Source organism: Ciona intestinalis, chromosome 2 (assembly GCF_000224145.3).
Source record: "Ciona intestinalis chromosome 2, KH, whole genome shotgun sequence".
Classification (NCBI taxonomy): Eukaryota; Metazoa; Chordata; class Ascidiacea; order Phlebobranchia; family Cionidae; genus Ciona; species Ciona intestinalis.
In genome coordinates, this window is record NC_020167.2 from 5,058,660 (window position 1) to 5,070,890 (window position 12,231).

The window sequence follows — 12,231 nt, forward strand, 5'->3', positions numbered from 1 at the left end:
TAAACTTACCAAGAGTTTTAATCACGCCGACACACGTTAACAATTTGCCTTCGTTCAGTGTGCGTCGCATTGTAGCGAATAGCAACTTCTATACGCTAAGAACGATTAGATACTCAAAACATTTCCCAGCATAAAAGCGAAATTGTTCTATGAAGCAAACAACACCTTAAAGGCAATAAACCACTATTGTAATAATAATCGACGCAACAATTGCTGCTGCGTTGCAACAATCCAATTGTTACTCAATCCCGAATAATCCACGTGTGGATTGGTACTGTGTCATAACAGAAATACGTGTTTATCTAACTTTACGTAAGACTCGTAGTTATGATGCAACCGGTAAACTTGTTGCGCAATCAAAGCTAAATTCCCAAACTCGTCCAACCGCGCATGCGACCGTAATCGCAAAGAGACAGCGTATTTGATGTTTCTCGTTTTTACTTTTTGTTATAACATAGTATCGCCTCCCCGCTGATTTTGAAATCTAGGCGCCTATGCATTTAATAACTATAGAATTCAATAATTGACTCTCCATCTAAAAATCAAACTTTTAACAATAATATTCAACAGCATAAAGTTAATGCTAAGCTCAAAATAAAGACTCCACTATTTATGTTCAGGTACATTCCAGCAAACAAGTACGGCAGATACAACAAAGGTGATGTGGAGAAAGTTATTATGAAAACACGGGAAATGTTTATGTAGAATACAACGTGGAGATAACTTCTATATGTTGGGTTATATCCCACAAATTTTAGTTACTATGCATAAGTAATTATAACACTTTAATCCTAATGTTTACAAATTATATTTATTGCACTTACCGTACAGAAACAGACAACTCCACCTTCTGCTATATTCTCCTTAGTTTACCATAGCGTATGCATTGTGATCACAGTAATGTTAACCAAGATTCATCTTAGTATAATCTTAATTTCTTCTTGGTTTAACATTACACTTGTGCAGTAATATTCAGAATTACTATGTGAAACATAATTTCAAACTGATGCACAGTTTGGTACTAAGCGAAGAATCCTGTGTGACTTTAAATATAAGATTAGACAATAGATTTTAGGTGTTAGGATAGGAGTATAGTTAGGAGTTAGCAGGATTATTCACCAGCAAAATGTTTTGTAAATACATTCATACAAAAAATATATTATGATTTCCTAGTCGCAAAATACTTTCTGTTGAAAAAATACAATAAATTATTTTCGATTTAACAGGTGTGTATCTTTATATGGTGCTAGTGAAAAAATTCCCCCCCTAGCCTATAGTAAAAACGAGGGACCAAAAAGTTTTTTATCACTGAACTCTGCGGTATACATTTTGATAAAATGATTTGTCGTTATCTATTTTGTATTCTAAATTGTTGTCTTTCATTAGAACGCTCTTTATCTTGGATTAAAGGCCAAATTACTCGCAGGAAAATCTGACCAAGATTGTTTTGGATGCATTAAAAAATACGTCCTTGTATGTTTTGGTAAAATATTCTTCAGGAAAACTACTTCGGCCTTCATTGATTTAGTCGTTCTGGTGTTTCGTCTAACCACACCAGCGCCCACTCAACATGCAACGGTATCTCCTGGTTCGTTTTAAAGAGCCTAAACACACCCAAATGAACATTGATTTATTAGACAGAGTTTGTTTTTCTAATTCCAACGACACTTTACTTGTTCGGTTCTGTATAACCAAAGATACTCCAGCTCAAACACCGAGAAATTCATAAAACTGATTTGAAAGTTGCGTGGCAAAAAATTGAGAAGTGTACTACCCACGTGATAAATTACGTCACAAAATTGCTGAAGCGTGGCCACTCTCATTCTGAAAGGCGAGAGGCAGTGTTTTCAGAAAAAACTAGAGAATGAAAAAAACACAGATTCTGCTTTTACAAATGAATCATCACATGACTAGTACCAGTGCTGCGATTCATTGCCAGGTGTCGCCGAGCGCATTTTTCGACATCCAAATTGTCGCGAGAAAATTAATCATTCTGATGTCATAATACGTCATATCAGTGGCCGTATAGCTCTAAACGAATAACGGCGCGCGTCAAAGTAACGATCCTTTGTAGTTGACAAAATTGTGTGAAAATTAACTACAATACGACTGCTTTTAATATATGTGACTGATTGCGCAAATTGTTATCTATATTATCGTACCTACATGCTGACGAAAAGATCGAAAATCTCCCGAGCCAGACTACAGGAACGCTAAATCGACAAAGGAAATACGACAAAATTTACAAACCGGTATAAATTAATTAAAAATTTCATTGGGTGTTTTGACACAGGCAAGCAGCCTAGACGAGAAATTTGATAATTCGTGATTGTAGACAATTGGTTTGTGACGAAGCGCCAGAGTTACGGAAAGATTACCCACTGTTATGACCCAAATAAAAGCTTGAATCTATAGTGCCGAAATAGGTCTGGCCAGTGACCACCAAGCTTTATCTAAACACAAATTATATTCACGTACTTGTTGCGTCCACGTGCGTAGAAAAAATTCATCGTAAACGAGACAACCCTTTACATAATTACAGACAGGAAAAAGCAAAATTCAACTTGTTTTCAAGCACCTGCAAGCTAAATAATGAACGTGTGAGTCCCTATTATGATGCAAATATTCGACGTGTGAATTGCTATTATGTCGTAATGAATTACATGATCAAACAATCGTTATTGTGATGTGATGAATCCACGTGTGAATCCCCACTATTTCGTAACAAATACACTGCTTATGGCTGAGAAAAACATGGTAAATATAAAGCAGCAATACTTCTGGAACAGATTTAAGTTGATTATTACATCCTAATGTCCTAAATCGCTTAGAATGCGATGCAACGATAAAACATTGTCTGTTTAGCAGTCAGGGGCGCAACTAGCGGGGTTGTTTCGTCGGCATGCCGACCCCCTTTAAGATTTGTGACTAATTAGATTGAACGTCGGTTTACCCGAAGCGCGATTTTTTCTTACACGAACGAGGCAAAACACGTGAACGGGCGGTTTACGAGCAGCGCACACTTCGCGTACGAAAGGGGTTTTTCGTCCTCGTTTCGCGCTCGAGACGCATATGCCACACTGAAAAATAACACACTGTCATTTGGTCAACAAACTTGTATTAATCGTCCAACGAAAATTAAACCTAACCCAAACCGTAACACAACGATGAACCTTTGTTCAAAAGGTATTAACTGAATGAAAAAAAACACAAAATAAATAAAGTTGTCCTCATAACTCACTCGGGTTACATTTGCGTGCCTATCTACGTGGAGCATCTACAAGAAATTTCTCGACCACTTCTTTGTAGTATACCTTCACTTCTCTGTGCAAGGCCATCATTGCAATCCCAGTCAATCTCTGAGCACCACAACTATTTCGCAAATATCGTTTTAACTCTTTTTAAATCAGAAAAGCTTCTCTCCACTGACGCAGTCGTGCAAGGTATAGTCAGAAAAATCTTTAAAAATGTACGAACGTTTGGGTACATTTCTTGTTTGGCATGAGGGAGAGCTTAGTCAATAGACGCCGGCAATTCAAGAAAGTTAATATATTTCCATTTGATGGCCCAAATGAAAATCTCTTGTACAACTTTTTCTCGAATTTGTTTTGAAATTAGGTCAATAAATTCGTTTTGTATTTTCCAGACAAGATAAATTGCATTTTTGGGAGCCTGCTGCATATACGTGATAATCTTGGAGTCTCCGCGCGCTACCAATAAATTTAGAATGGCTTTAAAATTGCCTTCATTGCCTTTTGAATCCAGTGAAAAGCGGTCCACTATCACGGTAACCGCGAAAGGCAATGTTTTGCCTTCCAAGTAAGAGTGTATAACTGAGGCAAACCCTTCTAAATATTTTTTTGGAATTTAAAAGTCGCTGGCTGGCAGAACTTAAGTTGTCGACAACTGTACCAGTACTTAAGGTTTTAAGAAAACTGTCCGATTTAACTTCAGCCGCCAGGTGATATTGTTTGCTTGCATGCTCACGTAGAACCCTTCTCCCAACTGAAATTGTGCTCCAGAAAGTGCTACTTGTACATGCAGCCCGAGATCTGAACCAGCAACAGATTTTGGTGCAAATATCACACAGAACTTACAAAAACCCCCTTGCTTTACAGCGCTGTATACCAACCAATTAAATTCCACGCTGGAAAGATGAAAATCTATCCTTTTTCTGAACTTTTCTCGAGTACCTGGGGAACTCGTACTGCCAACCAATTAAATTCCACGCTGGAAAGATGAAAATCTATCCTTTTTCTGAACTTTTCTCGAGTACCTGGGGAACTCGTACTGCAGCGGAGGTATCCACGGTTTCTGAAGCAGTTCTACTTTCAAACTATCTGGTATGGAAGCCTTGTTGCAATATAATTGCCAATGTCGAGTCTATTGTATGCTACCGGTAAGGCACTCGTAGCTTGGGTTGAGGAAATATTTGAAGCTTCTGGCAGAGAAATTACTGGAGAACAATTCGTTACTTGGGTTGAAGAAATATTTGAAGCTTCTGGCTGAGAAATTACTGGAGAACAATTCGTTACTTGGGTTGAGGAAATATTTGAAGCTTCTGAGTGAGAAATTACTGGAGAACAATCTAAGTTGGATTTTTGAAAATAATCTGTCAGTTTCTTATTTTTTCAGGCGGAAGAGGCATGATGATAAGATATTAATAATATTATATTTAAACTGCGCGTTTAAGGCTGAAAACAAGGATAACCGGCCGTCTTCCTAAGCAAAATACTGGAAACCATATCCCCATACCACGAGTTACGATAATGGATATCTTCAGAATAACGATTGTGATGCAACAGATGTATTTCCGGATAAACAAAAACACAATTTTAAAGCTGCAGGAAACGTAGGCGTTCGCATTGACGTTTTCTGGAATGTTACGCGGTGCTTCGCGACCGGTCGCCGTTGTTCGAATGAAGCATATAACGTGCTATTGTCGCGAGCGCTAATGACGTCACTTTTACTAGTCAGTTCGTTGCCGACCCCCTTTTATTTTTTCTAGTTGCGCCGCTGTATACATACCATGGGGCTAAGGTGCAATGTCGTCCCAATTTTAGACAGGGGTTACATCATATGTTTCAGCACATTATTCGCACCTAAAACAGCTTTTACCCTGATTTAGGTGTCCATACAAACAAAAGTCAAAGTATATTGCATTCGCCATGTTAATCAATAACGTTTTATACGTTTGACAACTGTAAGTGTAGTAATCCTATTTTAACAACGTCGCTGTGTGATTTTAATAAAAATAAATAAAAACACGAAGACACCCTAACCTCCAGAGTCAGTTCTTGAGACTGTCTGTTTTGTTTCTTCACTTAAAATCACAGCACTCTGCCGAATGTCTTGATATTCCCTCCAATAGTCTTCATATTGTTGTATGGGTAACGGAGGAATAGCTTCATCAGTGGGGGTGAGTGCAACTGGAGATCAGAAAAAAAGCTTACATGAAAATCTAACAGAAAACTGTCAAGCATGAATTTTATATCAGAATTTCATGTTTATTGGTAAAAAGTTAAAAAAACATTTATTTTTGACTGGATTTACAAAGGTAAATGTTGTTAACAATAAAAAAATGTTTCTGCTTAATGAGGACCTAACATACTTCTTTGTTTAAGACTTGAAGTAAAGTATATATATATATAGTAAAAAATAGTAAAAACCAATACATATATAATCCATATTTTTTTGTTAACCTAGCTATCTAGAAAAGATTAAAGTTATTACCTTGTTAATGGAAGTGGTCAGTGAGGTTTATGTTGTACAGACAAATACAAAATTTATTGCTGTTTCAAACTGTGCACAGCATGAAGTTTGTAAAGTTCAAAATAACGAGATTTATGTTGTATAAGTTTTTGACTGCTTATTCGAATGCAAAAGTTTCAAGACCTTGAACCATTTAACCAGAAGGTATGGGCATAACGGTATTATAAATCAGATTCAAATACTTAGATTAAGATAAAATTACCTTGGTGATAACCAGTGGAGTTGTCCCCATTAAACCCACTACTTTCCGTGCTGTCTAAACTATCCATCGAATCGCACGACTTTTGCCTAAGAATATACAAGAGGTGAGGTGGTGGGTTAAGCATATGCTGTATTAAAACTTAATAATTAATAATTATGTAAGAGACATTTATTTAAAGACAATGATACAACACAAAATACACATTGCATTTTGCATATAAATGATTTATAAAAGTTAAAAGTAATTTTAACAGCAGATAACGTAATTTTAACAGCAGATAACCATGTAAAAATGCATGCTACTCATTACTTATAAAGAATAGTGTTACCAAATCAAAAAAATTACACAAAACACATTACAATACCTTGAGTAGATGCCACTGTCCAGACTATCCTCGGATTTGCTTGCTGACTTGTTGAGTGGGATTTCTGTGGGTACCTGTTTCGCTCTTGAAGATTGCTCTCCTCCTGGTTCAAGACGATTAATGCGTAGAACTATAGGAAGATCCTTTTGTTTCAGGCTTCCTTCCCCTAGCTTGTACTTATCGCTCATTCTTCAACGTAAAGCACGGCTTGTTACTATCCATCAGGGGTGGAGAATTAAGTTGTATCTCAGTATCTTCTGTACACAACACAACCTTACAAATAGCAATAACACAACAAGTCTGTAGAAGAAGAACAGGTTAGTCAAAAATTCAGGTTATTTAAGTGCTCAGTACTGTGATATAAAAAATACATAATATACTTAAACTGTTTTATGCAAAAATTTTAAAAGCAGTTGGAAAAAGTTAGACTACCGTAAAATAATGTTTATTCGTTTCTATAAATGATATGTAAGTAATAGGTATCGTACTCTAAGTCTGATATAAAAAGTTTTGACTCTTATGCATAAAATGAAAAACGTTGGTAAAATTTAAAGTATTGTAAAATAATGTTTAATTGTTCATTATATACTTTATAACATTACCACAATGATTGTACCATTGTTTAACATAAACTATGACCTATCAATTTAAATAAAACATTATTAATTATTACAACACACTATAACATACTGATATTCCCATAAATCGTAAAACTGAAACTGAACTACAGAGTTATAGTTACAGAGACATCTGTAAGTGTTAATTATTAACTGGTAAAATGTAAACCCGTTATCTCCAAATCTTAACCACTATTTGCTCTCAGATTCTTGCCTGTCATAAACACTGTACACAGCGAAGATAAATTTTATTTTACAACAGAAATACATTCTACTATCTACTGTACAACCACATTTACAACGCCAGTACATAAGTTTACAACCAGCTACAGGGTAAAAAACATCACATATTTATTACCAAAGAAATATGTACCTATTAAAACCACCCATAAGAACATGAATCCTATATATTTTCTTTCCAATCAAAACCGCGATAAAATGTATTAAACAACCACAGGTTATATTTCTCTGAAATCTGAACATGTTTCGAGTGAAGTACCGCAAATAAATCTCAAGCGTCTCGACTGGTTCGGATATCGTTTTTGGGTTATTTATTCAAGTGCTGTTTTCAGTTGTAAGCGTCTTAAAAGTAACAAATATCCAGGCATTCATAAAATTTAACTTAGCGGAATACTAATGTAACTAACTAGAATTATTTAGGCTTGAAAACCTTATTCACCAGCAATTAGTCAACAAATGAGACTGTTTCACGCACGCATGCACTGTATGACATTATGTGGCTACCGCACCATAGGCTTCACTAGTATCCGGCCATAGACAGGAAATCAGGCAAATTGCAAGGATGCACGACGCACGCCTTCATATTACATTTTAATCTCTTTAATTGCCCAGCAACCCACACAAATGGCACGAAATTAAAGTTCAACTTAACCACTGGCTAATCTTTTTAACTCTAAGCACTATTAAACATCTGAACAGTTGAACATTATTAAACCAAATTAGAAAGGCTTAGCGCCTACTAATCCTTAGAAAAGCTGGTAAATCAACTGCAAGCCATACTAAGTTGAGACGAACCTGTAGATTAAGTTTAGAAACACAATGTTTACTCTTTATTGGCACAGTATCATTTCAAAACAAGCAAAATACACTTTAAATTTGAAAATCAATACAAAGCTGTTGGGTAGAACTAAACAAACTGCGCTTGGAGGGAGTAATAGGAAACAGTTAATAGAATTCGCAAACCACACAACTTTGAATATCCTACAGCAGCCAAAACTACTGTTGCTAAACTTGCTACCTTCTAATGATATGGGCAAACTGTTTAACATTTAGTTGTTACTGTCTGTTTTCTTAAATAGTTTTTTTAGTTCTTTTCTTATGTAAGAACCAAAAACAAAAAAAAACAAAAAAAAATCTTTTTTTTTTAACTTATGTGCTTTTTACTCTAGTCATTTACCATAGTAGCCTGAAAATGTTAGGATAAAACTTTTAAATATTATGACAGCATGTATAATATTTTTATATTTAAAACTAAAAAGAAACCTTTGGCCTTCAACAGTATCTATACTAGTTAATAACGATTATATACAAAACTGCACTTTTTCCTCTGCGATAATAAACTTACTAAAATTAAATTGCTACACCATAATCTAACAAGTCTGAATACAAAACGCTCTGAAATATCAATTACAACACAATGTCTTATTTACGTACGTATTTTAACACTGTATTTTGTAATAACAGCAGAACAGACAATTTTATCTAATTTCAGTATATTAACACGATACAGCATATGAACTCCAATTCTAATGTAACTAAATGGCTCTTAAATTTAGACAGCTTCGTATGTTATGTTTTATATAACAAAACAATTAAAGAATTTATTTGTTGCTTTTTCTTTATTTTTTCAAACAGTACCTTTATTTAAAAAGAATAAAGTTTAAAATATTTTCCGCTCAAATGCCAACCTGTTTTGATAAATACTTGGAACAAATAGTTTAATACATACTGATTATGCATTAAACGCGATTTAGCACAGCCAAACAAACTGTTGCATTCAGTATAAGCTTTCATATTAACTAGTATAGGATAACCTATTGAATTATATTTTGGTATTTCTAAGCGTTTTGTTGTGTTGCACAAAACAAATTTAGAATTAAACATGACTGAATAAAGTAAACATGGCTGAAAAACTTATTTACCCTTGCATTGGAAGCAACAACAGTCTTATAACACGGCCCATGGGTGTTCTGTTTTATATACCTTTACAAGCTAGGTAACTTTGTAGTTGTTATTTTTAAACGGATGACTGACAATTTAGACAACCCATAAGGAACACAAGAACAAAGTTAAAGCAGCCATCGATGAGTGTCTTGTTCAAGGACACATATGCCCACAATGGTGGCAGCTTTGAGCTTTGAAGCTGTATCATCTGTGCTAGAGGCGGGCGCCCTAACTATTATACCATGACACCTGACTAATTTATGAAAAAAAACAACACAATGACAATACAATTGTATATCTAATAACATTTACCAAGTGTCAAGTTGACAACATCTTTAAATTCAATAACTACCTAAATGAATCATAACAATCAAGTAATTTAATTAAATGAGTGTACTCAAAAAAGGTATATATAAACCCTATCAATGCTTTAATGATAAACTTTGGCCAAAGTTAAAACACAAACCCCACTTGTTTCCTTGTTTCTAAAAATAAATTTCAGGTGTATTCAAATTCAATGGGTAAACTTGTAAGCACTAAGCAGCGTTTTAAATGCAAATTCTCCGATATCATAAATAGTAGCATAAAACAACGCTACATAAACTCAGGGGAGATGAGTTTTATCTAGTCTTGGGTACAACAAAACGTATACTTATACCTTCTACCCAAAGTCCGTATATAAATACATGTTTATATACGGACTCTGCTTCTACCTATTCATAAACGTCAAGTCTCCAAATAATAACAACATAGGTTAAAATACAACGCCTATTAAATTTTCGCTGTAACGAAATATGATGTTTTGCTTTATAGGACCTCTATGAATTCCGGTTTTCGGTTGACTTTTTTTACAGTCATCGGGATTTTTAGAGGGCCACCAATATAAATATACAAGATCTTTAGCTTTACTTGGTCGCAGGATTTTGATATACCCAGTAATGATAAACTCTATATTAAACTTTATAATGTAGATTAAAGATACTGTTAAAACAAGTTAAAACTTACAAGTGGACAAACTTATCTTTGTTGTCGGATCTTTTGAATCCTATACCCACGATTGACACTTTATAAGCCACTTTCATACAGTTACTACATATTGCTTATTTCTTTTACTTTGTATTTATTTTTAACATCAATATAAATAACAGTTAGGCATGAGATGGGATAAAACATGCTTCAGTGGTTCGCACCAGATTGAAAAGAGGTAGTTGTGGCATCAGTACCATACATAAAGTTTAATAGAGCTGGGAAAAGGTGAACTTTAAGAAAGGTTTATGAAAAAACAACAACCAAAGGCTATAAAACGCTGTTGTCGATTAAAACATTTGTGGATGAACAATCTTGAAACGTTGCTGGTGTACCAACGTCACAACGGGAGTGTCTACCGGACGTCTCAAAATTTTGATTGGTTCGGTTCATAGGCGTCATGGGCATACTACATGCGGTGCTGGGTCGCGTAGATGGTCGTGACGGTGTTCTTGTCACGGGAGCGCTCGACGTCTGGTACCGCAATGGCTGCAAACCAGGAGTGCTCATTCGGCGTGGAGTCGTGGCCACCATAGTTTGGTGCGGAGTTGCCGGTGGCGGTTGGCGTTGGTAAATTTGTTGAAATTTGCGGCTGCTGTTGTGATGTCGGGACCTGCACGTATAGCGCCTGTGTGACGTCAGATCTCTGCGACATTGTTGCGTAGTAAGCTGGGTGCTGGGCTCGCACCAACGTGACCCCTTCATCTCGTTGACTCAATGCTTCTGTTGGTACAATGCTGGTTGATGTATGGCGTGGCGTTATGTGGTTTAATGGCATCAACTCATGAGCATCATGTTCGCTCCGGACAGATTCACCTGGGTTGAAAAGCGGTGTTAAAAAAAACCAGAGAGTTTAATAAGCATAAATGGTGCTGAGACAAACCTTCTGCGCTTCTTCCTGATTCTGTCAACTTTCGAGCTCTAGGCTTGCGGTCTGGTGTCACAAACACATAAGTGTACAGCACAGCACCAACAGAGCAACCAATTATCGGCCCGGCAATGTAAACCTAAAAAATCATGTCATTTATACCTTGTTCTAAATATTTTCATGCTTACAATAACGCAACAATATATATTTAATCGTACATTAAAAAAATTCATAAAAAGAAGTTTAATATAAAGAAATGTAACTTGGGTTTCCTCTTGTGGCAGTTGTTATAACACAGGTATTCTGTTTAATACATCTCGTGTCTGCTTACCAGTTATCACGTATATTGGATAACAAGAGTAAGCATTTCAACACGTCTTTATCGGCAAACCTCTACTTACCCATAGATTAGTGTAGTACTTGGAAAGTAGGGCAGGTGGAAGCGATCTTACTGGATTCATGCTTGACCCGGTTAAACGACCCTGTCAAGATAAGACATGATAATCAACTATAGACAACCAGAACAGAGTTCCTAAGAACAGTACGTCATGAAAAAGGTCTACCGAAAAACTTTTACTAATTGGCAATTATGAAAAAATGGGCACATAATACTGTAGGGCATGATGTGATACTTTTAGCACATGTTGTTCCACATTTTCTAATCATGTGTAAAACAATCACCAATGTTATTTTTGAATTCGAAATGTTTTTAATTTACTACCAAACCAGACGAGAAAATAAAATAAACATGTAGGCCTATTTTTTTCCTAACGTGTTTGACCCTGAACAGATTCACAAGACCCACGTGTATCGTATACCCTTAACGACCACTGAAATGGATTCATAAAAAAAATGTTGCTATAGTGCTTCATGTTTTATTGGAAATGTATCTTATGAAAACTATAGGTCAGCCAGTTCGCCTAAATTGTGTATTCCCTTTAGAATGAAATGATATATTATTACTCGGTCTCCATTAGTTTTTCTCCAATCTTTGATTAAACTTTTTTTTAACTTACCGCCCACAAAGTGTTCGCGAGGTAAGCCATTCCCACAGGGATAGCGGACGATCCGAGTCGTGATTGGCTGGTCGCGTATGTTGCTAAACACGTGACGATGAGAACGACTGACTGTAAAAACTCGATTCCAACAACCTGGAGAGGCTCCAGCCCTTCGTGAAGTCGAGATACGGCGTACATAT

At 35.8% G+C, this 12,231-nt stretch overlaps 2 protein-coding genes across 3 annotated transcripts in view; both read right to left on the minus strand.

Annotated features, from left to right (window-relative positions):
- LOC100176220 (rho GTPase-activating protein 18) overlaps positions 1-6,639 on the minus strand; it is a 20,802-nt gene extending 14,163 nt beyond the window's left edge. For both annotated transcript variants that reach the window (XM_009859369.2, XM_018817717.2), the window contains exons 1-3: positions 6,339-6,639; positions 5,975-6,060; positions 5,283-5,429 (exon numbers count right to left, since the gene is read on the minus strand). In XM_009859369.2, coding sequence (XP_009857671.1) covers positions 5,283-5,429; positions 5,975-6,060; positions 6,339-6,526 — 421 coding nt within the window. In that variant the 5' untranslated portion in view covers positions 6,527-6,639. The remainder of the gene's footprint in view (positions 1-5,282; positions 5,430-5,974; positions 6,061-6,338) is intronic.
- A 3,596-nt stretch (positions 6,640-10,235) lies between these two features.
- On the minus strand, positions 10,236-12,156 carry LOC100181312 (neurogenic protein big brain-like). The gene is made up of 4 exons (XM_002126455.5): positions 12,050-12,156; positions 11,435-11,515; positions 11,049-11,172; positions 10,236-10,981 (listed from the first exon to the last, which is right to left on the minus strand). Exons 1-4 carry the CDS (start codon positions 12,077-12,079, stop codon positions 10,575-10,577), a joined length of 642 nt encoding a protein of 213 aa, XP_002126491.1. The 5' UTR covers positions 12,080-12,156; the 3' UTR covers positions 10,236-10,574.
- Between the last annotated feature and the right edge of the window lie 75 nt (positions 12,157-12,231).